Source organism: Oreochromis niloticus, linkage group LG18, assembly GCF_001858045.2.
Source record: "Oreochromis niloticus isolate F11D_XX linkage group LG18, O_niloticus_UMD_NMBU, whole genome shotgun sequence".
Lineage (NCBI taxonomy): Eukaryota > Metazoa > Chordata > Actinopteri > Cichliformes > Cichlidae > Oreochromis > Oreochromis niloticus.
Window position 1 is genome coordinate 16,802,357 of NC_031982.2, and position 26,716 is coordinate 16,829,072.

General features: G+C 43.2%; 1 protein-coding gene across 1 annotated transcript; it reads right to left on the reverse strand.

The window, feature by feature from the left end:
• LOC100710191 (BCL2 apoptosis regulator) lies at window positions 1-26,445 on the reverse strand. The gene is made up of 2 exons (XM_003437902.5): window positions 25,269-26,445; window positions 1-2,584 (listed from the first exon to the last, which is right to left on the reverse strand). Exons 1-2 carry the CDS (start codon window positions 25,815-25,817, stop codon window positions 2,447-2,449), a joined length of 687 nt encoding a protein of 228 aa, XP_003437950.1. The 5' UTR covers window positions 25,818-26,445; the 3' UTR covers window positions 1-2,446.
• Between the last annotated feature and the right edge of the window lie 271 nt (window positions 26,446-26,716).

Consider the following 26,716-nt stretch of genomic DNA (forward strand, 5'->3'; position numbering starts at 1 on the left):
TCTGCTGGAGAAAAATCTGGTTTATTAGGAACAATATGATCCCACTAGCTTATCGTGGATATAGCAGTAAACAACAGAAACACAATTCACTTTTCTTTTTTTTTCTTTTTCTTTTAAGTGCTACAGTTTTGCGATTATAGACATAAAACAGCACGGAAACCATAGTGCTACATTCATATATGCACAGAGTATAAAAATTACAGTATATTGCTGTTAAAGTCTTCCTATTCCTGCTCATAACACCCTCAGTTTCTTACACACACACACACACACACACACACACACACGCTCAAACACACATCACAAATCACACTGTGAGCTGTTGTAATGAAAACTGGGTGGTTTTAACGTGAGAGCTGAGACAAGGTTTAGGTCTGTTAGGTCAACATTTTTTACAGATAAGCACTGAGTTATCATTGGAGCACAAGGCTGACAAAAGTTAGGCTAATATAGAACAGTAACACGAGACAAACCCTCCACAGAGAGATCACGAAACCTCACTGGACAGACTCTCAGTGAACTGAAGCGACGTGTTTTCTCCTTTTAGCTATTATGTATTTTTTTTCTTCATTTTTTTTTTTCCTTTTGAAATTAAAGATTAATACAAGTTAACTTTGGTTTCCAGCTCTCTAGGATACTATACTGAAAAATTGTGGCAGTTTAAGCTGTGAGTAAAATCAACAGTATAGCAGCCTTAAGCCGATGATAATACAAAACAGGAAAAAAAAATCACTTTTTAAAACATGTCTTTTTTTTCTTGTTATAATAGCAGCCAGGAAATAACATTTTTACAGTGTGATTCCTTAGAAGAAACTGTTAAAAATCTGTGATCTGGTACCTCTGAATAAATAGAAAAATGCTACCTCTTTGTTGTTATTTCTTGCCTGTTCTGTTATAAATATGGTTACGCGTAGCAGATATGCATTGTGTTAAGACATTGTGTCTTTCATCCATGCAACGACAAAGAAGCTGGAGAGTTTTAGTGATAGAGAAATTTCAAGAAAAAAAAGAAAAGGTTTTCCACAAGTGACTTGCTGTACAACGAAGTATTTTGGAGCTCTTGAGTGCTTCCAAATTTTCAGTCGGACTGTAACACAAGACAAACATCGATTACAAAAACAGGCTGAAAGGAACCAATCAATGATTTGGGATGCATTTGCAGGCCGGAGAGAGGGGACATCTCAGGTTTCAGCACATGGGACTCGCTGGCTTTGCTGCTGGCATCTCCTCAGTCGTCTGCGAGAAACTGTCCTCGGTTCAGAGTTCATTCTGTGGCAATACCGAGCCACCGTGAGACCTCAGCCGGGGCGAGGTCTGAAACCTGAGCGAGCCCATTCGACAGTAAAAAGCAAATTTAAAAAATAAACGATGTCGTGTGCTAATAGTACGAGCTGTGATTATTTATAATTTGTAGGGCAGTGATTTTAGAAAAGGAGTGTGTCAGGAATGCACTCTTAAAACTGTTTATGCAGCAGGAACCCTACTACAGTGTTTATTTGACTTCTGCCTCTTTCTTTTGTGCTGTGCTGCACATCTCTCGTTCATCTTTCAGGCTTCTTTTGCATATTTTTTTTAAAAACACTCCACATGCAAACCATTCGATTCGGTTTGCTGCAAAAATTAAAACCCAACACAGGAGCTTTCAAAGCGCTGCAAAAGAGCTCAGTCTTCTAGCAGCCTGTCCTCCATCACAGGCCAGGGAGAGCATAATGGAGCAGTGTGTGCTCAGAGTTCACTGGAGCGGTGTGAGGGGTGAAAGCAGTAGACACACACTGCGCTGGTTGTAGCGAGCTGTTTCCATTACACATTCTAAGCAGCTGCTGTTTGGAGGAAGTCCTTTGAAAGACGGCTTATGGGGGTAACTGGAGTCCACAGTTCAAATGGGGTCCTTCACCCTAACGAGCAGGGGTCGAGGCTGAGGCCTCGCTCTCCCTGGCATCATCGTCACCATCATCCTTGCACCCCCCCATCCCTACATCCTACCGCCACCACTACCACCACGAAGGCCTCCGAACCGAGGACCTACACATGCGACGTCTAAACTAACACTCAACGTTCATGCTATAACTCATACAGAAGCAGGCCGAGCAAAAAGAAACAGAAAAAAAGCAAAGGCGAAAACATGCACTCCTCGTTTCTCCGCTGTTGTAGTCAGCTTAGTGCGATTCCATCTAAAATGCATCCTTTGCTCTGTGGGTTTCGCCTCTGGTTTCTTCAGTTGTTTTGATTTGTGAATGTTTTGACACGAAGAGGCAGGGAAGAGGGAGTTTTTTCTGGGAGAGGCTTTGAAGAGATTCAGAAGAGTCTGAAGGTTGTCTCTGAGGGGTCAGGGGCATCTTAAAAAAAAGGTGCAGGGAGGGGGGGAAAAAAGAAGGAGAGGCACCAGGAAAAAGAGGAGGAAGATGCTGAGATGAAAAAAGTCGAGCTGATTGAAAAGAGGGCTTGTTCACTTTTGTGTAAGGTATGCTCCGATGGTGAGGCTGGCCGCTCCGAGCGCAGCCAAGCCGAAAACTGTCTTGATGGAGGGCCAGGAGCAGCTGAAGACGGAGTCCCTCTGTCTGTCGTACAGCTCCACAAATGCATCCTGAGATGAGAGACAGAGACAACTGATTAGGCTTCTGAACAACATGGTTACCTGCGCATGAATTCTTTTCAAGTTCTTGAATAAGGTTTGCATCTCATAGTTCTTAAAGGAGACACGAGTCACAAATAAATCATTCTACCGTAAAAGAAGGTTCAGCAAGTGCCTCAAACAGCCGGTCAGTGCAGGTTTTAACTGAACGCTGCTCAAACAGGGGTTAACTTTGCATTTGACGGGGACTATTTTTAGCAGTCGCCTGAAAGACATTGATTGACTGATATGTGGAAGTGCATGTGAAGCTGTCTTAAAATATTCTACAGCTTTCATGCTAGCAGCAATATGGATTGGTATTTATATAGCGCTTTTCTACTCTAATTGAGCACTCAAAGCAGTTTTTATGACAGCCATCATTCACTCTATCATATAGCACTGCCTAAGTGCCTTTTCTAACATTCACACTCCAATGAGTGCATCAGGGCTAACTCAGGGTTCAGTATCTTCCCCGAGGATGCTTCAGCATGCTCTGCAGCTTATTCGGGATTATCTAATCGTTTCTTGACAAGAAAAAGTTGCGGGTAAGAGCACAAACAAATAAGGCATACTTGAAGGTTGGCTACACATGCATCACTTAAAGGAATAATTCATTGTTGTCTTTGATCGTCTTCCTGGAATTTGTGTGATTACAAGAGAAATACAAAACACTGCAGGCCATATTTAATATCTCATTTTCCTGTCTGTAGTTTTGGTTTCATTTGTCTTAATAATAAGTTAAGTTTCATTCACTTCCATGTATTGAACATAGATTTTATAGGAAAAAAACAGGTAAATATGTTTTTTTTTTCTAATTTGGGTGAAATGACCCTTTAAAATGTAAATCCCTTGGCTGATACTAAACATGGGTGGGAAAAGAATGTCATTACACTCATGCTGCAGGCAGATCCACTACTGTTCATCGGCTCTCACACCCTCCTACGCTTTTCATGCACAATGACACAACCCACTCGGAAACACATACTACCCAAACACAGGAATCACCCAAAAAGGCCCATTCGCAACATTTTTTTCTTTCTCTAGCATGCGGATGAACGCTCCAGTGCCCAAGCATGAATATATTAAAGCTGCTCACGGTGTCTCAGTGGGTTCTGCTTTCTGCCGCTAAGAGAAGTTTTAAAGGAGGCCTGTTAAAAACGTGAGCGTACACGAGGAGCATCTGTGCAGAAAAGACCATGGCTGCATGTCTTAGATGAGGAAATACAGACATCTGCTTATAAGCAGTGACAGCAGGAACAGCTGGACAGGAAGTAATGGTGCTAAGCTAAATGCTCTCCCACACACAGACAGACACACACACACGCACACACAGCAGATTATCTTGAACCAAACGACAATAGAGGAAATTTTAGGGAGCTCTAGGGGACACCTCCTATTGAATATTTTTCTTTTGTTATGAGGCTGACCACATTAGAAGGTGTGTTGTGAAGCTGTACATCTGAGCTCCTTTGAAGCCTCCATCTCTTGAAGTCTCTATCTGTAATTTGATCAGATCTGTGAACAATGGTGAATTGTTAAGTTTGATTCACTACAACATTACTGTGTCAGTTCCCATGGGGATCTATTACCAGTCTATTTTAATCTGTCTGGTTTTAAGTCAATTTACCTACAGTAATTATGCTTTGTGTTACTTTTATTGGAATACATGTTTTTTTTGACCTTGATCTAGTAGAAGATTCATTATACTCTCTTTCGCTAGTATCACGTTTTAATACACAGCTTCCTTTTTATCAAACCAAAAGCCCACACAGGACTAAAAAAAGGAGGCATCTATTCTGAACTGCTGTAAGGAGACAAAAGCATTTCCTGCTTCCCTTCCTGTCCTGTGGCATTCCTGAGGCTGGGGGCTGGTGACAGAGGGGAGGAAGGATCAGCAGTTTTTTTCTAGGCCCTCTGATGTCAAAACACGCTGTGCTCCGTAAATCACCCGGCAATATCTTTTACCACACAGCATTCTCTTTGTTGCAGCTGGGCGTTTTAAACTACCCCCGGGCTAGAGACAGTAGTCTAGGGGAATGCTAACAGCTCAGTGAAACTGTATGGCTCTTATAAATTAGCTAAATGCTAACTTCAGAAAGTATACTCACTCAAACTGGCAAAGCTATGGTGTGATGCTTACTGGCTGCATCACACTAGAGTGAAATCAGAATGGAAAAATGTACTTCTAAAAGTACTTTTATTGCACCATGTTCATTTACTCATGAGCTGCTGTAACATGATTCAAATGGCTGAATTGCCACCTCAGCATACAGTGAAGTTCTATAGTGTTGCTAATGCCCTACTAATTTTATTCAGGTGTGTTGCAGCAGGGACACATGTAAAAGCTTGAGGACACCGGCCCTTAAGGACTGGAGTTTGACACCTGTGGCCTAGAGGCTCAGTGTGCAGCACCCTAAACTGACCACTTTAGATTGCTAGGGGATTGCTTGGGTTGCTTGGTTGGAAGCAAATTGTTCCCAGACAATTGTAGTCTCACTCAACAGACTGGTGAAGGTTTGCAAATTATTTATAATCCCAGACAAACTGCCAACAGGTAGGAATCAGTCTGAGATTAGTCTGTGGTGCTGAGCGCAGCTTATCTGTGATGCGTCTCTTTGCAATAGGGAACTCGACTCAGCTGGTTTTCAACTGGTTGTATTCAAAGTTGCCAAACGCCAAATGACTCTGAGTAGTCACAGATCTGCCCACCATCTTCAAAGCAAATATTTCAAAGGCAACAAAATTGCAAGTTCAGTGCAAATAGTCACAATAATTTTGGTCATGCCATGTTCTCCGACTGCTGTTTTCCCATGTGTGACCGTACCATAACCATCTAACGCCAGGCTGTTAACATGAAGTAGAGCTGAAGCTGGTTTTCCAGGTTTTCACCAAACAGAAACCAGCAGAGCTGGAAAATGAAGTTAGTAACCACATACCAGGTCAAGACTGTCATGCTAAAATGGTCAATTTTGTAATAGAAAATTATTTTGGCTTGCTGTGCAATTAATTCATTAATTTGACTGTATAGTCACTAAGCAGCAGGTATCTAACACACCCAAATAGTCTACGAATGCACTTTGCTAAACTAGCTTGCTAGAATAAACTTCTTACTTATCACCTATTCACCCTGTCATCCAAATACAATTAGACAATCAGCTCCAAACACACAAACACACACAGACACACAAAACAAGATGGTGGCAGTCATAGTGTTAAAATCGAGGTATGTCCATCTTTCACATACAGTCTATGTAATCTATGTAATCCAAAACTCTGTGTCCATCTATCCAGTAAGTGTTGACACATTTATCCTCTGGGCATCATGAGTGTCCGTCCTAAATTTCATGGCAGTCCATGCGAATGTTTTTGAGATATTTCAGTCTGGGCTAAAGCAGCGTACCAACCGCCACTATCATCCCTGGAGCCTTGCTGGTAGTGTGGAAAGCAAAATGTCAGGGAGCATTTTTATTTTGGAGCGCTCTGAACAGTCTCTGCTTTTGAACGATGACACCCGTCTCCCTCTCCAGGATACAGGTATTAATAAGCGAGCAAGCGCTTCAGTCACACCTCTAAGCCGAAGGAAATGTGCTGATTGGCAAAAACACCATCGTGTGTTTTTCCTCACCTACGCCTGGAAAATAACAGTTTGCTGAAACTGTAACTCCAGCCAGCAGCAAGGCGTGCATGTGACCAGCCACCAGCAAGGCTCAACAAAATGGCAAACTCATGATGTGTGTCCTTGCTATGTCCCAGACAGTCGCCATAGATTATCATCTATTTAAGTCTGAAACAAAAGCTGGCAATTATAGTAAGAGGTTCATATGAGCTGTGATGGATGTTTAAAAGAATCCCACAAGGGCACGGGTGGTAATAACTCCAGGTTGACTCAGGGGAGAGCTGGAAAGCAGGAGGGGGGTGGGGGTGTCAGGTGGATATCATGAGACTGAGGCATGCTCCACTTCAGCTCCTGGAACTTTTTCATCCCCGCATTAGCGAACAGCGCAGCCACAAACATGTGAGCAGTGTGGAAAAACAAACCTTGGCACTTTGTATTTTGGCCCCATTTCTGTTGTTGTGTTGACTGTCATTCTGAAAATCGGAGTCTTTACAGAAAAATAATGATAAGCAGGTGGGAAAGAGGACACAGGAAGTTGACAGGGACAAGAGAGCACAAAAAAACACGGCCAACAAAAGACTTCATAATCCCCAAAAGCTCATATTTGCCCCGCAGCAAAGCCATCTGCCATCAGCAGCAGGTGTGCATCTGGGAAATAAAAGTCCAGGCTGCAGTTCTCTACAGTATTCATTTTTTGGATCAGTGGCTTTTAAAAGGTCACCCCCAGCCTACAGAGACCCAGGAGTCAATGGGAAAATGCCTAGCCAGGTTTACACACACCCTTTCTTCATTTTTACTGCAAACAATGAATCCTGTTGAGAATTACATACAGAGCAAAAGAGTTTGACTGAGCAGTGAGGACTCGAGTCTCCCATATGCAGCAGAGGGGTGGCGACTGACTGCATGAGTGTCACGGTTACCCAGGCTGGAAGCTTCACACACAATTTGCTTTTCCCACCAGCGGGAGAGAGTCTATCCTCGACCTCTGATTTGTTTTTCACATGATTTACACCTCTGGGTTTTGCTCAGTGTCTTTCTCATGGACACAAAGAGATTTTACACAGCTGTCTTCTTCGGATGGCCTTACGTTATCTTATGGGCAACAGGAAATACCAAACATTTGCCAGATCCTTTGGGTATCACACCCCACACACAGACACAAACTTTTGGGAACGATCCCGCAGCTTCTGTGGAAGATAATGAGTGATCTTGTGCGCTTGACTAGCTCCGTTAAAACCGCAAGCAGCACTTTGCCAAAACAGAAAAATGATTAGACAACTGTCTCTGTTTTGGGAAGCTTCTCTGGGTAATTGCGGGCAGACTGAGACTGAGAGAAAGGGATGTAGGTTAAAGTTCAACTTGTAATTAAAGTGCCCGTTGTGGCTTCACTGCTATATTCACCTCTGAACCGAGCTTCTCCCCACGCTCTGTTTATTTCCTAAGCGTTCACATAGTAGCGTACTTATAAAATTACATATGCTGCTCCTGTTGCCCTTCTTTGATTTTTTTAATGAGCTTTTTGCAGACTTCTCCACTGCTAATTAAAGTCAAACAAAACTCCCATTTCTGGGGTGGGGGATATGGGAGATAGAAAAAAATGCAAGGAAGGCATTAATTTTCTTGTAATAGATCTGTTTTGATCAAAATATACACTTACATCGCTCTCTCTTTCATGTGGGTGCATTATTATTTCATGAGTGCGAGCGCTTATACAGATTCAAAACATAAGAAAAAAATAAAAATAAACAGGTCAGACAGGATGACAGTGACAGTACTGCAAGCGCTTGTCCTGGAGCAAGGTCAGCTTCGATCAATTCTCCAGAGTGGCATCCATTGACCAAAAATCAGATGACGGAGGAGTTTGTTGCAGCACTCATTACCCGTTGAATCCCCTGTGTCAGCAGCAGCAAACAGCTTGGAGCTGAGGACACTGAGCCCTTCACTGCCCTGTGACAATACTGCAATACATGGAAACCACAGCCTCGCAGCCCAGCGTGACAAAGTGGGATGTCGAGCTGTACAAATCTGGCCCAATCAATGCGCAAGTATTTAGTGGATCAACCCGAGTAACAATAACACTTGCTTCTTTGAAACAAGGAACATATGTATGCAGTGACAAAAGATAACTGATGAGTCGCTCAACAAAAAAATTGCTTTGGTTTGGCAGCAGTCTATAAAATTAACAAACTGTCACTAACGGTCATTTACCGCCGGCTAGCTTTGCATATCATTAATAATAACCATCATTTTGAAGTCAGACTGAACATCTTCCATTGCGGACTGCCACATCTGTACGTAAGAGACTGATGTTCGACGTCTTTTGAGTCTGAAAAATTAAAGCCAGTGAGGTGTTTGCTTTAAACCTGCATTCTTTCAGGTGGGCACCAGGGGGCGACTCTAAAACATCCAGATTATGTTAAAGTTTATGAGAAAATGACCTATTTCTGACTTGATTTATGATGTCAGTGAACAGTTACATGATGAGTTTATGGTCTCAGTCACCAGTGTGAAGTCTTATTTAACACATTATAATGTTACTTTTGTTAATTTTGGCCCTGTATTTAGTAAAAATACTAATTTTTAAAAAGCCAATTACGCATCTGAGTTGAACTTCTTCAATTCCTCAGTCAGATAGATGCCTCATCTGTCATACTAGGTATAAAAAAACAAGAAGACAATGGCCAAAATGCTCAATTTGAGGCTTTAAAACAAAACCTCAAGCAGGCTGATTATGACACAGTGGCTACATCTATTTTATTTTACTTATTTTTTTAATGATCCGCGTGTTTTGATTTGGCTGACTATTTATGTGCGATGCCATTCCTGATGCAACCCTGCCCATTTTTCTTGGCTTGGGATTAGGAGTGCACAATTGAATTAAATACTCTTTAATTCAGTTTTATTTATTGGCACCAAATCAAGACGTTTTATATTGTAAGGGACAATTATAGACCCAAGGACAGTTAATTAAGCAATGAAGGCAGTAAAAAAGAAGAAGCTTTATTCAGTTTGTGCAAGCAGCACCACTAACCTCACCTTAAACTAATAAAAATATTATTTTGGTGAGAAAGACTCCCCGAAGCTTGTGGAAGAAGCTTGAGTAAACTTTGAAAGTGAAGGGCGTTATTGACTTTCCACACGCTTTTACAAATGAATTGCCATCCTTTGAAATGGCCAGCCAATATGGAAGCCATAGAATACAGAATAATATTGGCCCGACAGAGCAGGATCATGACGCGGTGCAAGAGAAATTGGAAACCTTTTTTAATATGCCCCCCGCTTGAGCTTCACTGCAAACTCAGGTTTCATACCTTCCGCAGTCATTACGTTCGAGTCAAGCGTAAAAAGAGAAACAATTTTGACGTCGGATGCTACCCCAAAGGCTCATAAATATTCAAATTTGCATCAGCAACAGCGGCTGCAGCATTTGTGTGTTTACAAAACAGCTCCCGCTCCCGTGGGAGTCAGCCTTCTCCACTGGAACATGAAATGTGATCGGCAGTAAATCACCCACACTCCTCGTGACACTGTTTTTTTTTTGTTTTTTTTTTATTGTCTCCATTATTCATTGTCTAAACTTACGAGATAAATGAGAACCGTAACTTTACACAGGAGACTTTGGTTTCTCTGAAGATATGTAATGCTTCAATAAACTTGTTTTTTTTTAATCCCATCAATGAAGAGAAGGAGGAGGTGCAAAACTGGGGTAAAGCAATTCCAATTTGTACAGGGGGAAAAATGTATTCAGAGGATTTTGGGGAAATATACACAGATTTTGAATTGACAAACATTACACGGCCTTGACTGATCAGTTATGTGCTCCTTGATTCTTGTTGAGACTATTGATTTTTTTTTGCTGAACAGCTTTGATCCAACATGAAATGAAGGACAGGGTAACCTTGCAGTCTCAGAAGACTGAAGGCAAGTGCATAGGAGCAGACTGCACTAGCTTTCCCCCTGCACCCAGGGTTTATCAGCAGACTACACCTAAGCTCAAAGTGTATTATACACAATCAATCACTTTTACATGTAAAGCAAAGAGACATCAAAGGTAAGGGAAAGCCACAGAGAGACAATCCTTCCCCCCCCTCACAATAAACCTCTGCAGCTCAGTCAATAGAGTTTTTTTTTTTCATTCTTTAAAATGAGCCAATCTTGTGGTTTGACCTTGAACACTTGATTCAAAATCCTTCATAGCATCCCAAACCTAGGCACAAAGGAGCCCTCAAATAGATACAATACAGCTAAATGAGGATGTCTGCCTTGTCTGAGGATGTCTGCACTGAGCGCATCCGGCCTACCACGGAGGAGGAAGTGACAAAGCCCTGCCAGATAGAAAGAACGCAACTGCTGTGCAGCTATAAATAACGAGAGGCTTCATCCGAGCCCCTAGTCCAGGGCTTCCCAATCTAATAAAACAAGTCTCATCTCTGCTCCTCGCTCCATTTAAAAGGCCACAGATGACGAGCGAGAGCGCAGAGGATGAAAAGGGGCAGCTGAGTCATCGTCCACGTGTGTGGGTGTGCTTGAAGTGCATTAAACCTGGCTGGAGTGGCTTTTTAGTAAAGGCAGGATGTCTGCCACTTGGGAGTCTAAGCGCTCTGCGTTCTTGTCAAGGAAGCTGTGCATAGCACACCCAGCGACACAGTTCCAAATCCATGTAAGCAGCACGCAGGCCAATAAACTGTGGTGCTTTTCTTTTTTACACCATGTGAGTCTTTCCATCCCGGGTCATGTTGTTCAAATGTTGCACTCACAGGACTGTTAAAGTGGACTTGCATAAAGAGCCACTTTGTAAGTGAAAGTGGCATTTAAAACATGCAGAAGGCCTCAATGGAACAATAGGCAAGGCAAGTATAGGTTAATGATTAGACAGAGAGGCAAAGCTTTCCACCATTCAAATGACTCTATCGGCTTTGAGTCAGCTTTGTATTTGCCTCCTTCCACCTGCATGAGAGCCCCTGCAGTTCCAATTTCAACTGTTGAACTATCACTGATTAGTTCAGATAGGAAGTCCTGATAGAGACCGTGGGAAGCAACAGATTCCCAGGTGGCCTATTGCTTCCCGTCAAGTCCATGGGAGAGGCCCATTTCCTGTGACGAGGGCAGCGCGCCGCTTCAAGCCTTAAAAGTCAGATCCGCCGACCCCTTTAGACCTTGAGAGCACACAACCACCCTCTTAGAAAGCCACTCCAAAAATAGTGGCTGACTAATCCCAGCTAAAAATGACTACTGTATATGGAGTAATGAGCGGGACGTGCGGGAACACCATCTGCAGCAGGGCTTCAAACTTCACGTGAGACGCGTGTGGTGACTAATTGTTCTGAACTTGACCCCCCCGCCTCCCCCAAAAAATGGAGCCATCTGAAATGATGTGCTCTGCTTTCAGTCACTGTGGTCTTGTGTGTGCAGCTTCTTTGTGTCAAGCCCCTGATGTAACAGAATTACATAATCCCGATGTTCAGAAAGGGGCTTTTCAGACAGCAGTGATAGGCGGTGTAAAGGACCTCTATGGCGTAGTTAGCATTAAGTCACTTTTTGTGCTTAGACGCTGCAGGAATGACATCACTGTCTAGTGTGAGACTATGACTTCTCTGTGGTAGAGCCAAGCATGGCTAAATCACAGAGTCTGTTCGGGTAACTAGGAAAGACTCGAGGCAAGCCAAACATGTAGTCATACTAATACCGTGGAGAAAGGGAGGGGGAGCAGCAGGGGAGAGCCACAGTTGGTTAGAGACTGTAACTAAGAGATTTGTATTTGTTTTGAACCATTAAGCGACTCCTAAATCTTAGCCCCTAGTATAAGAGGAGGCAGACCATAAAAAGGCAAGTTTTAGAGGGAATGTGATGTTATTTTTCCTTTGATGAAACACCAAGTTGTAATTTAGGAAGCACGGGTAAACAAGTCAAGTGTAACATCATCTAATAGAGAATTAAACGTGTCAGCGAAGGAGAAAGTATTAGAAGATCAAAGCTAGACACCCAGGGCCTCCCGTGGTCTCCTCTTTCATACAGGAGACATCTTGTAAAGTCGGCCCCTAAATGAAAGCTTGTCAGTTTTGGCAACAAGATACCGGAGCGGTTTACGTGATTAGAGTACACTGGGCCAGGTTTCAGGTGTAGCTGGGTTCCCCGTGTTGGCCATGTAAATGAGAGAGGCCAGAGTCTGGGACAGGGCATGCTGTGAGGAGAACAGAGAGCAGCAGATTGAGCATCTCAGATGTCCGATAATGTCAGAGAAAACAATCATCCGTTTGAGGTACGGCTCCCTCAGGAAACGGCTTTGAAGTGGAAGAGAATGGAGCTGAAAAAGCACTGAAAACTTTCCACAAAGTCACAGAGAAGGTATTCACTGTGGTGGAAAGCACAGCTACATAAAGTATGCTGTCACTTCTTAGACTTAAAGCCTGCGGAAAAATACTGCGGATTCCTTTCTCTTTAACAATAAAAATAAAGAGTTCATAAACAAACAATTCAGCTCTTGCTGCATTTTGATTAAAGTACTGCAAGGCCCTGATTGGTGCGCAGAAATGTGACACTGCCTCTCAGAACCCGTCTCCGGCTCTCCTCAATCGAATTAGAACAGAACAAAAAAAAACACAGAAAATGTGAAATGTGCCTTGTTGAGGTAAACACATTTTCCTTTTATTTCATTTTCCTTTCCGTGTGGTTTTAAAAGCAGGATGTTCACTTTACAGTGTTACTCCAAGAAGAGGGGATTAAAAAAAAAAGAAAGAAGAAAAATCATGTGGGGAGACAAAGCAAAACCTGATAAGGGAAGGAAAGCATGTTTCCCACAGGCTGAGAGTTAAAGCTCAGAGATGCATGACAAAACTTCTCTAAACATGGACGATGAGGTCATTTTAAAATTTGAAAGGGGGGGGGTGAAAGGAAAGCAGTGATTATTCTTACGCAATTTCACTTCCACTCAGAGAATCTGAGAGCAGAGGCTGTATCATGTTTGAGCGTCAGCTCTAAAAACAATAAGTGAAAGAAAGAATTCCACTCTCTTTCTTCTCAGTGCGGGAACACTGGGGGAAAGTTCATTGACCTCTCTCAGGCAACCAGCTGATTTTCATCCAGGCTGGGGGAGAGGAATGAGTGGAATGCATTGATGTGTGGAAACAAACAACCTCGCTTGTGTGTGTGTGCGTTTGCCCGAGAGGCTCGATATGAGAAGGAATGAGCCTCGAGTTGAACCAAGTCAGCTGCGAGAAACACGGCTACAGCAAAGCCTTTGAATTATGTAATGAAAAAGCTTCGGCTAAATCCTTCTCAGAAAATAATTATGCAACGAAAGCCCAATCAAGCAGGCAAAGAGCAGAGGTGGACATTACTTCTGTTCTTTTTTCTTTCTCCTTTTACCTTTCATTGCTCTGAACTCAGCATGACTCACAAAGACCTTGCAGAGAGCTAGGGCGTGCTTTTAAAAGACGCATTGTTTGAACTATCTTGAGCAGCTTGGCTCATTCAGAGCTGTGTGACCTTCCCTGTCTGTACGTAAAGACCAAAGGGAAACAAGCACAGCCTACCTGATAATAAGTTGCCTATTGTGACAGTGAAAGTCTGGAGTGAAAATGCACAGAAAACTAATGAGGCACATGTCAATTTCATAATGGAGGAGAGTTTCTGTTTCTCCCTGGACTAATCCATGGAAAATGTCATTAATGGGGTTCGGTGCCTGCCTATTGTGAGCTGGCTTGCCTTGAAACTGCACTGCAAGGATAAGATACTGCACCAAAGCCGGGCTTTAAATAATGCGGGAGAAAAACAAAAGCAAACATACACTATAGGTCCAGCATTTTTCCACATGTACAGTATGTATTTTTAGGTTTCGGGATATGTGAAGCCCATGTGGATGTTTCACGAGTAAATTCCTCTGCTTTAAAGTCAGCAGATGGATCAGCTGAGTATCAGATGATTGTTGAGTCAGATGACTTTAACAAGCAACTTCATCCAAGTGTGCTCTGTAACTTTGGATTGACCTTAGTCTCCTAAATCTCCTTCTTTGTACTTAACAGCTTGAATTCTATTAGCGTCATTATTCTTTGGGCTTTAAACCGCGGTGGCCAGATGTTAATCTTCTGCCATCTTTACTCGTTTTCCAGATATTACCCTCTCCGTCTCAACCTGGCTGCGGCAGATGAGGCCGTAAGAGATAGGATTGCTTTTTTTATAGCTTTATAAGCCTCCTCTTATTTCATGCCCTTCCATCTGTCCTCATCCTCCTCCTCCTCCTTCAGAACCCTGTTAGCCTCACCTTCTGATCAAAGACACCTTCTGAAGTCCAGGCTTTTTACATTTTTTTTATCCAGGAATATTTTTTAATCTCCTGTCCTCCATGAAGTGCAGGAATGTGGACTCATTATAATTCAAACCTGGAAAACATTGGCGATCAGGGGGTCTGAGCGCCAGCCGCGATGGGTTTGGTGGTATCAGAAAATGAGTTGGCTGATCAAATAGTGGCTGCTAAAATTCAGCTGATTAAAAAAAGAACCAAAAAAAGAAACATATCTGTACTTATTTCTTCGTGCATCAGTCCAACCGCCAACTGACTTCAAATGTGAGCAATAAATTAGGCAGTTTACAAGTCAATTTGCAGAGTTGATTAAACTTCTAGTGGTTAGATTTTCCGACGTGAACCTCGTCTAGACGGGAGTTAAAACCTTACTATAAAAGCAAAATGAAGCCTGTCACCACTAAATCTTGGCACCATAAAAGTTTGCTTTGGCATAAGTCATCAAATGAGTGCATCCTAACATACGCAGACATAAATCGTCACTGTATTGTCAAAAAAAATAGCAAAAAACATGAAATAAAATCCCTAGGAAGAAAAGGAATCACTGTCACTTCTACGATATTCAGTTCTCCATGTTTTCTTTGAAGTATCTGTCAGTATTTGAAGATGTAATGACAGCCCAACAACCAATTAAACGTAGAGGCAGAGTAGATTCTGTGAAATTGCTGTAACACAACACCTTGGCAATAGTGGGTTTGCCCCATACCGGCGAGATATCCGTGTCAGAAGTAGCACGCAGCTGTAATATTCTGCGCCAGCTGCAGCATCCTGACAGAAGGTGGTTGTAGGTTTGAGAAGATGTCAAGAGAATTTAGGATGGAGACTCTGAAACAATATGTAGAAGCCAGAACAATGCTCCCTTGGCAAAGCTTTTTATCTTCTAAGCGTCATGGGTTTAAAGTTTTCTCTGCACTTCAAACCTAATCAGTCGCCATCAAAGGCGATTGCAGCAGGGTGGTGCTGTATGAGCTGTGCCAATAGGGAGAGCTCGCACACCAGCTGAAAGGAGTCAGCAAATAAAAAAAAATGTGCTAAAAGATCTCACCCAGGTCTTTCCACAGAGACACTCTCCTTCAGGATGCATTTTGATAAATCACATGCACATACAATCTGACATTCACAGCTGCTGGTCTGCTGTGTTAATTGAGCCTCTGCTCAGAGAACCTTTGCAAACCACTGGAAATGCTGAATCTATACCCCATAGTCAAATAGATTTCCAAGCATCGGCTGACCTCACTCGATGTCGACTGAAACAGATCAGATTTCCTGTGGGATACTTGCTCTCATGCCAAAAATCATGTTTAGAGACGGAGTGCACAGAATTATTTACTCCAGACCTCCACAGACGAGGCAGAGAAATCTATTTACCATTATCTGGCTGTTGTCATTTTTGGAAGAGCGAGTACTCAACAGTTCAGAGAAGAGTCAATAATGGCATGCTGTTTGGTAATGGCCAGTGGTGTAGCTAGCTGCACCGGGGGAAATCCCAGTGGAGATGGTTGCGGTGTCTGTGTGAGCGTGCACGAGCTTGTGCGCGCTGAGGCTGTATGGCATGGCTAACAGGAAGCTAGGCACCCCGAGGCCATCTGCTCCCTGCCATGGCTCACATGTCACCCTGTGACAACACAGCATTATTGATTCACACTACCACATCCGCTTCTTTGTGTACACACTGATGTGCCACAGCGTATGTGTGTATGTATATGCCCGTGAGTGTGTACACAGCCATTTTGTTGACAGCAAATAATTGATTTCCACTAGCACATCCGCTTCTATCTTTGCCTGTACGTGTGTGGATATCAATGCTTTAAACCTTAAAGGGTCAATTTACCCTGAACCACAAATTAGCAGCTAGCCATGGAGATAGTTTCGCTTTTGTTTTAAACTTACACTTTTCCATGTTTTTGTATCAATAGCAGATTAAATGGCTGCGTGGGATTTGAAAGATTTTACTGTCTAACTTTGCAGTTACCTTTGCCACTATGGAACATTTAAGCTCACTGTTTTGGGTTTGCAACCTGCTCCTTTACTCTTCATTTGCTCCCATCCACCTTGCATCACGAGTGTTCAGTTTACATTCCTGAGATGCCGGAAATATGAGTAAAGACCGATGCTAATGCTGCTTTCTGTCTGCTAAATTTGTAAATGGCAATTAATAACACATTTGTATTGCATTTGCAGCTTGTTTTGCTGCTTCACCGAAACTCTGGTAATTATTGCTTTAGTCTTTGCTGCTGTTTTTTCTGCCCCAAAATCAATAAAATTGATTAAAAAAAAATTGGTCTCATAATCTTAAAGTGAAATTTCATAAACTGCAGGTCGAATCGCTGTTTGAGGGTGCCTTACAGGGGAAGTCAGTTGCTTCTGACTCTCGTGTTAAAAAACCCAACTTTCGAGCAGGTAAACATGTTTACAGCCTGGTACAGAAATACTTTGGGGCTTTCTGCCTAATTTCCTCTCTACTGTGTTTATGGCGCTGGTTCTTTTTGGGACATTTTAAAAGCAGCTTTCTTACGTAATGTGACCTTATGCTTGGTAATTTTTACTAACGACCTGTCCTCTGTGCTTCAGCTTTGGTAATATAACCCATACAGTCAATGGACATAACTTACTTCCTAACTCAGCTTGCTAGCATCAGCATTAGTCTGTGGAAAAATCCAGCAGTAATTGTTGCTAGAAAAAAAAAGTCACATGTTTTTCTTTTTTTGTATACCTGTGTTTAGATCATAAACAATATAAAAGAGCGTGACGTCAGTCACTGGTGAGTCCTGATACGAAGCCTTGCACTGAGTGTCTTTTTTGGCAGTGTGTTGAAACCTGATGTGATGATTGAGGGGTGGATTGGGCTGGGTTGTGAATATTATGAGACAATGAGCATACCGTGAATATTCCTCCTTTCTGACTCAAATAATGATCATAGTTTACTGAATTGACTCAGTAATTTATTCAATAGAAAATGAAACTAGCGATTTAGCTCAAAAACTCATCAGGAAAAGGTTTGTTGATGTCAGAGAGCTGAGGGCTGTTTTGTTATAGACTTGTACCGAGATTTCTCACGTGACAACATGGTCACATTCAAGAGTTGGCCGCCATGTTGGACGTGACAATCATCGATTGCTAGTGAAAAATTTGTATTCTTTCGTTGGTTGGCTATGGTTGCTGTAGTCGATGGCTCAGATCAGTTGCAAAGAAGTTGTTGCACAAAAAACCTCCTGGTGATTGTTAGGCACAACTTTTACTTTGGATGCAAACCTTCTCCATTTCTGGATTGTGTTGTACTTTTCACAGATTTACTACCACTTGGAGTGTAGCTAGTCAGTATTTGTAGACAAATCTGTCACTTCATGCAAACTATGGGCAACTGAACCAACATGAACCAATATGCTTGGGACCAATGAGGTTTTGTGGTTGTCTGTGTCTGTGCGTGTGTGGTTGTGGTGGTGGTGGGGGGGGTGACACTGACCAGTCTCTAGGTCCATGTGACAGGGACTTTCACAATCATTCTCCCATAAACTCCATCAACCTCTAGCAATCACGCACATCCTTTCAGGCTGCCAGACGGCTGGTCTGTAGGTCGGCGTGACTAGGGCCTTATTCACTTGATCCTACTTTGTCACTGTGATTGTCACCAAAAATAAAAATGTTAACATCAAAATGAAACATCTTCTGCAGCATGTCTTTGTCTTGTCTTCCTCCCCACACCCCCAACTGGTCGTGGCAGATAGCTGCCCGGTTCAACCTGGTTCTGCTAGACGTTAAACTAGACGTCCTATTAAAAGGGAGGTTTTCCTTTCCACTGTCGTCAAGTGCTTACTCATAGGCTGTTCATCTGGCTGTCGGGGTTGTCTCTATATTATTGTAGGGTTTTTACTTTACATTATAAAGCACCTTGAGGCAACTGTTGTTGTGATTTGGTGCTTATAAATAAAACTGATTTGATTTGGACTGAATTGAATCAAAACCTTCAAAACCTCAATAGAACCAACATTATTTTGTGACCAGAAGAGACAGCCCCCGTTGGAACGATGGAAACTATTTCGCTGTTGGCTTAAGTGTAACGAAGCAGACAGAAGGGATGGATGTAGTGAAAGAGGAGATGCAGAGGGTTGGTGTGACAGAAGAGGATGCTAGGAAATGGGTGAACAATGGAGGCAGATGATCTGCTGTGGTGACCTCTAAAAGTTAGCAGCGAAAAGAACGAGACGAACTCCTGGGATTGCTTCACTTTTCAGATCCAGAAACTACTTCTGTGGTTCAGATCTTAGATTCTCAGGCTGGAATTAATTCACTCCCATTCATTGGGGGAAACTTAAGACAATCCACTACCTGTTCAACAGGCTTTGTCTTTGTGAGCCAGAATGCAGGAGACATACTAGACTTCAAATGACAGTGGATATCGCTGCCCTAGAAATTAACTGAAAACATCAAATCTCTTTTTAAGCCTTTTGGGGGTTTGACCCAAAAATATCTACAGTAGCTAGACAATGGGAGGAACCATTTAACCTTGCCCTATATTGATATGCTGCGCTGCTTGCAAGGGTGTGCCTAGTGGCAAAGTCAACTTGCGTCTCAATAGGCTTCTCATTATCCGGCTCCCACCGTGACAGGAAAGGTGGAAAACTCTTTTATCTGCCATCTCAAATGGTTCATTAGGACATTTTTTCCATGGAGGACGGCGGTGGGTTCGTGATGTGACGCTATCACAGAGGCACACAGGGCAGGGATTTACGCCTAACATGACAATTAGAGGACCACACAAGAGCAGTGATGGTAATGCTTCTATATTTAGAGGCCTCTCACATGTCCCTGCATTTTTAAGGGATCTGGAACGTTACCTGACACTGAAAGCCAGGTCTCTGGGTATTAGTGTGTTTGGGCACGTGTATGTGTGCAAGTTAATATGTCTCAGGTGGTGGGGGTAAGAGGGAGGAAAAGGATGAGGGAAAAAAGAGGAGGGGAAAGAGGATATAATCTCTCAGCTGGAGCCCATAAAGCTTTCGGGACATCCATTTAGTGTCCAAGTTTATCTGCTCCATATATTATTTATCAGCGTATGCTCTCAGTGGGATGGTAGCGCTTAGCTCAAGCACTTGTCCCTCATAAAACAGGAGCTTAGAAGGTTGAGGTGACTGCTTATTTGAGCAAAAGGGATCAAAAGGAAACAGTAATATGGATGAATTCTCAACTTTCAATCTGTAAACTCGCATAATCCTACAAGTCCAACACAAAGAGAACAAAATAAAGAAAAAACACTGATGTTAGCTTATGTTCATGAATAACGCATGGTCCAGTGACATGACTATCCAACAAAAAGAGCTGGACACTCAGGAAAAACAAAAAAACCCCCCAAAAATCCAGATTGTCTCCGTTTTTTCTTTACAGTCCCTGTTTCCCAACAGACATTCTGCCAGCTCTCCCAAGAAGGCCCAGAAATAACCACAGCACAGGATGGGGTGGAGGGTCTCTGGGGTAAAGGTATGTTGCGGAAAGACGCAAAGCATTCGAATTATATCCCCTGCAAGTGCAACAGAACAGGATTTGTGGCCTGCAATCATGCCGTTTGAGTGTTTTCCATAAACAGCAATGAGACATCCAGCATGGTTGGAAAGGTGAAGATGGAGTGCACGTGACTTACTGCGGGCAAAAGAGTATAATCTGAAGCTGAATAGAAATCAAAATGAAAAGAGATTCAGTGCTTCTCAGGGGTTAAATCCACAAACGGGACTAAATGCTTGGCTCAAACGTCTTTGAGATGCAGATAGCGAAGAGATTGCTGGAAGAAAAATGTTCTTGTTGGACTGATTGAGAGAGCTGCGGCCCGCAGCAGCCCACGTCTGTAGGAAATGTTCCTGAGATTACAGATGCTGTGCTGATGGGTGTAAACACAGTGGCAGATGGTGAGCAACCGAGGCCTCCCAAGCAAAAGGGGTACAGTACAGGGGAAAATCTTGGCTGCCTCTCGCCACATTAAGCTCCTTTGTGGTGTACAGTCTCCATTACAGAGCTCAAACACATCCAAGGGTAAAGTTGTTGTCAAAATCTCCAAGCTTCTTATTTAGTTTGTTTCTTTGTTTGCTATTTACATTTTTGTTGCATCTCCAGCTGTAGAATGACAGTGTTAATTGACGGGGTGGGAGGGAGAAAGCCTAAAATGCTATTTGCGCGAGTAATCATTTATTCCTCGGTCTGATTGCTCAGAACTAGAAGGCAGCGTTCACACAGTAATGAGAGACCAAAACTGATAAACAGCTACAAATTAACGGATGAAAAAAAAGGGTGTAACTGAGTGTGACAGCACGCCGCATGACAAGAAGGGAATACTAGCTCAGAGTGGATGTAAGTCAGTCATGACTTACAGAGCTCATTACGCTGTAAAGCATGTGTCCTCAGAGGCAGCGCTGCTTTCACCATCAACATAGACATCTTTGTGTTAGAAAAAGAGCTCAAAGCTAAAAGAAGCATAGCCCAAACAGTTTCTGAATGGTGCCCTGATTAGTATTGACTTGCATTTAACAAGCTGAGTTTGCATCTAGGAGACGCAAATTGGATGTAAGTGAGACCTGGTCGAGAATTTCTTTTGCTCTCCTGTGAATGGCTGCATGTGCCTCCTTTGTGATTTAGTTTGTTTGTTTGGTTTTTTCCTGGGGTTTTTTTGTCTCTACTCTGCTGAAACGTCACCTAGATGGAGATTAATGACTTCCTTGCTGTCCCACATCCACTCAGCCTCAGCAAGGCGCCGTAGCCAGATGCCTGCTATACCATAGCAACATGCCAGTCCCACCCATCGAAGAGCAGACTGTGCTCTGGGAATCCCCCACAGGATGGACCCAACCCACACTCACATTGTCTTTCATAACACACACACACACACACACGCACACACACACCTGGGAGACACAGAAAATAGACCACCTGGTTAGCAGCATTCCACAGACACCTGATCTCACTGTTTGAGGCTTAAAAAAAGAAAGAAGGTTTGTCGGTGATTTAACTCCTTCCTCTCACTTGTTATACAAAAGCAAGGATTTAGAGGCACGTTAGCATATCTGAGGAATATTTCCACAACTTAGCAGTAAATACAGGGAGCACAAAATGATGGCAGTTCCCTCTGATGAATGTGTGGACCCAATTTTAAGACATTGTGCAACTACAGGAGAGGCCATGATCATTATTCTTCTTTGGCTTCGACATGTGAATGTCTGCACAATGACTTGGTGCAAATCCTTGAAAATAGTGCTGATTTCAAAGGGTAAGAGATAACTTTGACCTACTGGTGGCCACAGGGAAGACTGCAAGAACAATGTGATTCATCCATAACACCACATACACTTTTTTTTTTTTTTTTTTTAGGGAGAATTCAAATTAGGGTTGTTGAGAAAGACCAAGAAGCAATGCCATCTTTAGAGCGTGACTAAAAACAACAAAGATAAAGAAAAATCATTTCTCAACATCATATCTGACACTGCTCTTGGTTAACCTCCAGTTATGAAACTGCTGTTTTTCTCTTGAAGCACAATTTGGCATTTCGCTCCGTGCCACCCTCTCAGCCAGTCAAGCGTCTGAGGTCAAGCATGTAATTTCGGAACTCGGATGCCGTCTGCCACTTTGTTCAATCACTTGGTATTTACTGCAAGCGCCTGCAAATAAACACAGGTGCGCCACGTGTGGGTGAGTCTGCAGCCTAAATGCAATCGTTCCCTGATTGAGTGCAATTTCTGTCAACACAAAGGCCGAGTTTCTAACTGAATGTTGGGGACAATGAAAGGACGGCGTGTCACATCCCAGGGTGTGGGAAGCAATCTGTGCTGAATGGGAGCCATTTGGCCCCTCAGCTGAGATTTTGCAAACACAGTCACCGCTTTGTCAGTTTTTAAAGGGAAGATTTTTGCTGAACTAAAAGTGTATTTGACTCACTCGCAACACTTAGACTCAACAATGATTAGCGGGTACCGTTCACACTATTTTGGGCTTAAATTGTCTCAAAAACAACAGGAAACAGAGGGTGGCTGATAGAAAGCTGTTTCCACACCACTCTTACATGTCAAAATGTCAGTGATAGGCTGATTAGCCACCCACCTTTGTTTTTAGAATGGTGGAAAACACAGCACTCACCTCTTCCACACAATAACACAATGGACAGGGTAAGTGACCATAAATGCAACCTGTCTAAACACACATTTAGCCGTGTTTACCGAGTGTCTTCATTGTTTGGAAGATGTGTAAACGCCATTTAAAAAAGTTTTATTTAGAATTATCAGGTTGAACCCTATAACAAACGACAGTGAGCTCATGAGAAACGACTCATTCGTGAAACCTGTTTTATCCTCATTCCTCTGCTACAGCCACCCGGCACGTGCCGGATGAACAGAGTATGTTCCTTGGAAAACAGGTGACCCAGGTGAGGTTAATGCAGAAATGTAGCACATGTGTCTCATTGTAGCAATGCAAAGCTTTCACAATAAAACATAATGGATACCAGATCATTTGCAAACAGTGGCATCCATTGTTTAGTCCCCACTGAGCTCTGCAGCTACAAATGAGAAAACTGAGGTCACATCCTTTTTCCCCCCTTTTTTTTGTACTTCATAGACTCCTCCTACCCGAAATTTCACCTCTTGTAAAAAAGCTTTTTTTTTTCATTTTATTAAAAGAAAATTAAGAACTTGCACGACTAAAAAACTAAGAATAATGAAAAAAAAATGTTTAAATCAATTTTGCTAACCCTGACCCTCTGGACAGGTTTTCATGAACTAAAACATCTCTAAAAATCCCCTCTATGCCCTTGAGATCCCTGTTGAGAGATATCTGATTAACAGTCTCTGTATATCCTCTGTGAATTCATAATTCAGGAAGAGGCCAGAACAAAATCAACCCAATGTTTAGCAGACATTCTCAAAAACATACAAAAACACAAACACGTCAGTGTAAAACAGGCCGTCGTTTCGGCTCCAGAGGAGACAAAACATAGCAAAAAACCCCCAGCTTTGTTTCACAGACTGAAAACACAGTTGACTTTTATTACATTTCAACATCTGCAAAGCCAGTTTTCACAAACCCAATCCAGAGTACAGACAACGCTGTGTTTGCAACGTCAGTTATTAAAGGTCATGCAATAACTGAAGCACACACCTCAGGAAATTCCCTACCTGACACCCGTTCAGATGAATATAAATCAACACCGGTGCATGGCTGCATATGCGGAAGCTACAACAGAAACTGAGCTAACACTAACATATTCAGGATTAAACTGTTTTAGAGCCTACTTTGAGCTTAAAACTAATTGGATGAGGTTATTCATTCCCCATACTGCAGACATATGCTTTCAAATAATCCTAAATAATCCTTTGGATTAAAGAACTGTGCTCTTGCTCTCTCTCTCTCTCTCTCTGTCTGTCTCTCTCCAGTGGATGCACAGATACAGTCATCTCCACCCAGCTGTAAAACCCAAACTATGATGACCTACATTATTCTACAGTGGGCTCCAGAGACCCCGAGCAGGCATCTCTGCGGCCCCAGTCTGCGCCAGCTTCAAGGCACAGGTCTGAAAAAGGCAGACAAAAGAGTCCCAACCAAGATGCAAACAGAGGACGGCATGTTAAACACAGTGGCTGCAGATTAGCACTCTGTGTTCTTGGAGGGCCCTCCCTCTGTTGCCTCCCTTTGATATGTGGCACAACCTGCCACCTCCAGGGGCAAGGCAGACTCAAGGGGAATGTTAAACGGTCCTATCCTTTGAGATGAAACATTCGATATGAATCATTGATAAGCCCACTCAACACACGCCCCGTTTTTATGATACCTTCCAGCTAAGATAACCAGGCAGTGCAAACGTTATGCTCTCATTAAGAGCACCTCGGCTAATTAAAGGTTAATTCATTGCAAGTCAGTTTTGGTGACTACTGAGGTGCACAGCAACCCCCCTTTTTTCTTGCAGGAGAGTTTGCAGCTGTAACAAAAACCTGAAAAATGAATATGACAATGCATGCTTGTTTCAGATTCAGTGTGGGCATGCATTCAGCCAGGTGTGTGTTGTGCCAAAAAAAGGCCTCTGATAAGCTGAACCCTGTCCAGTTATGCCCAGAGGCCTAAACACATTAATTCAATAGTTTGCTCTTTGCTGACATGTGTCTGACCTCCTCCCTTCTGCAAGAATGAGGGCCTGCAATGCATCACGTGACAGCGGGACTGAAGCACTTTCGTGCATGAAGATTCAGATACAGGTGGATGGTGAAATGGCCTCTCTCTCCAACACCACACGCAGAATCCTGTTTCTTTTTATAACTAAGCTTTTACTTCCCCTTAGATAATAACCCCTGTGCTCCAATGACAGCTGCGCGTCTGCCTCTGCTCCTACAGTTGACAGGGCGGGTTTTTTATAGAGAGGCGTCGGGAGGTGTGATAGAGAAACCGCTGTTTGATTGGTCGAGTAAGTTTAACAGTCAACGAGATCAGCCAGTTAGAGCAAGTAAAGTAAAGCCGTTCATCTCGCTCGTTGCCTGTCGTGCGTCACGAGATCATCTTAAAAGGGACTTTTCTTTTTTTAATGATCAGCTACACATGTGGTTTCGATATTGAGCCCCGTTAAGCCAGATCAAAATGCACTTTTCAGCTCAATCAAACGTGTAGGCCTACACTGACCGAACTCACTCACTGAAATTCCTTTTAATCACAGTTAAAAGAGGACTTTTGCGAACCCTTGGCACACTGCTGCAAAGCGCTCAACTACACGGAATCAGACATACCCATCCCCCGTTATCTTGTATCCAGCTGTTAAGAGGTCCATTTAAATACTCCGTCATCCAGTCTGCGATGTTGTCCACCTGGGATGACATCCCCTCGTTGGAAGCGCACTCCACGCACACCGTGCCCCCAAACTCGAAGAAAGCAATAATCCGGCCCCAGTTCACTCCGTCCCGGAACAGTTCGTCTATCACCTCGGCGAACCTCCTCTGCGCCGTGGCGGAGGTGAGATGCAGCTGCCGCGACATCTCCGTGAAGTCCGGCTGGTACAGTCTTTCAAGTTCATCTCCAGCCTCGCGCAGGACTCTGTGGATGCCTGCGTGTGGGTCGGACTGTGGGAGCCGTCTGCAGAGGTGGGTGTTGCTCTCGCCGTCAGGCCCGGTGCTGGCTTCTCGGCACCGGTGGACCAAAGTCGGTGGAGGGTCAGTTATCGATCCGTTATTAGCAGCATCTTCTTCTTGGACAACGCGAAATCCCCACACGTATCCCCGCTTGGAGAGTTTATGGCAGATATACTTTTCCACAATATTGCGATTATACTCGTTCGCCATTCCGGCTCAAATTTGGCACTTTGTATATCCAGTGGTTATCCTAAATAAAATGCATTTTGACCAAATGTGTGCACCGTACAATGCTCTGCACAGGCTCGTCCAAAAAGCTGGGGCTGTATTCAAATAGATAATGCAGCGAATTATCCCACACAGAGAGGAGATACTTTACTCGTGAACTCGGGGAAAATCCCTTGAAGAAAACTGCACAGAAACACGCACTAGAAGTCAAAACAGGCTGGTTCCGTGTCAGCAGCAGTCTTCATTTCCCGAATCCTTGGAGGGACACTGGCGACCTTCTCTTTGCATAGAAATCCAATATGCGGAAGAGGTTGGGAGTAGTGTTGTTCTATTTCTGTGCACATCACCCAGACGTGGATGTGTTGCGATTAAAAAAAAAATATGAATGAAAGCCAAAGTTGTTCACGCCTGAAGGGGTTTTAAAGGCGGCCAACTGTTTTAGCAGCCTTACGCACGAACCAGACGCGGGACTGTGCGCCAGACAAGGTCGGACTGGAGTCCTCTTCCACGATTGCTCCACATATCCTCCGAAGCAGCTCCCTGTTCACCGCTAGTGGGCCGCACTGTTTAGTGAGGTATGCCTGACGTCAGCTGCGGAAAGTCTTTCCTTTGGCTGCTCCAAGTGCACACCAAGAACTGCGCTCAAACCATTTATAGGCCATATTATTATTACTGCATACTGCGTCCTCGTTTTAAGGCAGACCACGTTACCCAGAAAATTATATAAACAAGAATATTTTTAAGATTTAGATATTTTTTATGATAGAAGACAGAAATCTTAAAAGATCACAGGGTTAGGGGCAGAGGACCACCCCAGCGAGGGATTGCTTTGATGTAGTCCAGCCACCCCCTTGTGGACACAGACCTTACAAGTGCAAAAC

Coding starts and splice junctions, on each gene's coding strand:
- LOC100710191 (XM_003437902.5), bottom strand. CDS start 25,817: ATGGCGAACGAGTATAATCGCAATATTGTGGAAAAGTATATCTGCCAT. Junction 2,585..25,268: donor TACAAGATAACGGGGGATGG/GTATGTCTGATT, acceptor CTCTCATCTCAG/GATGCATTTGTGGAGCTGTA.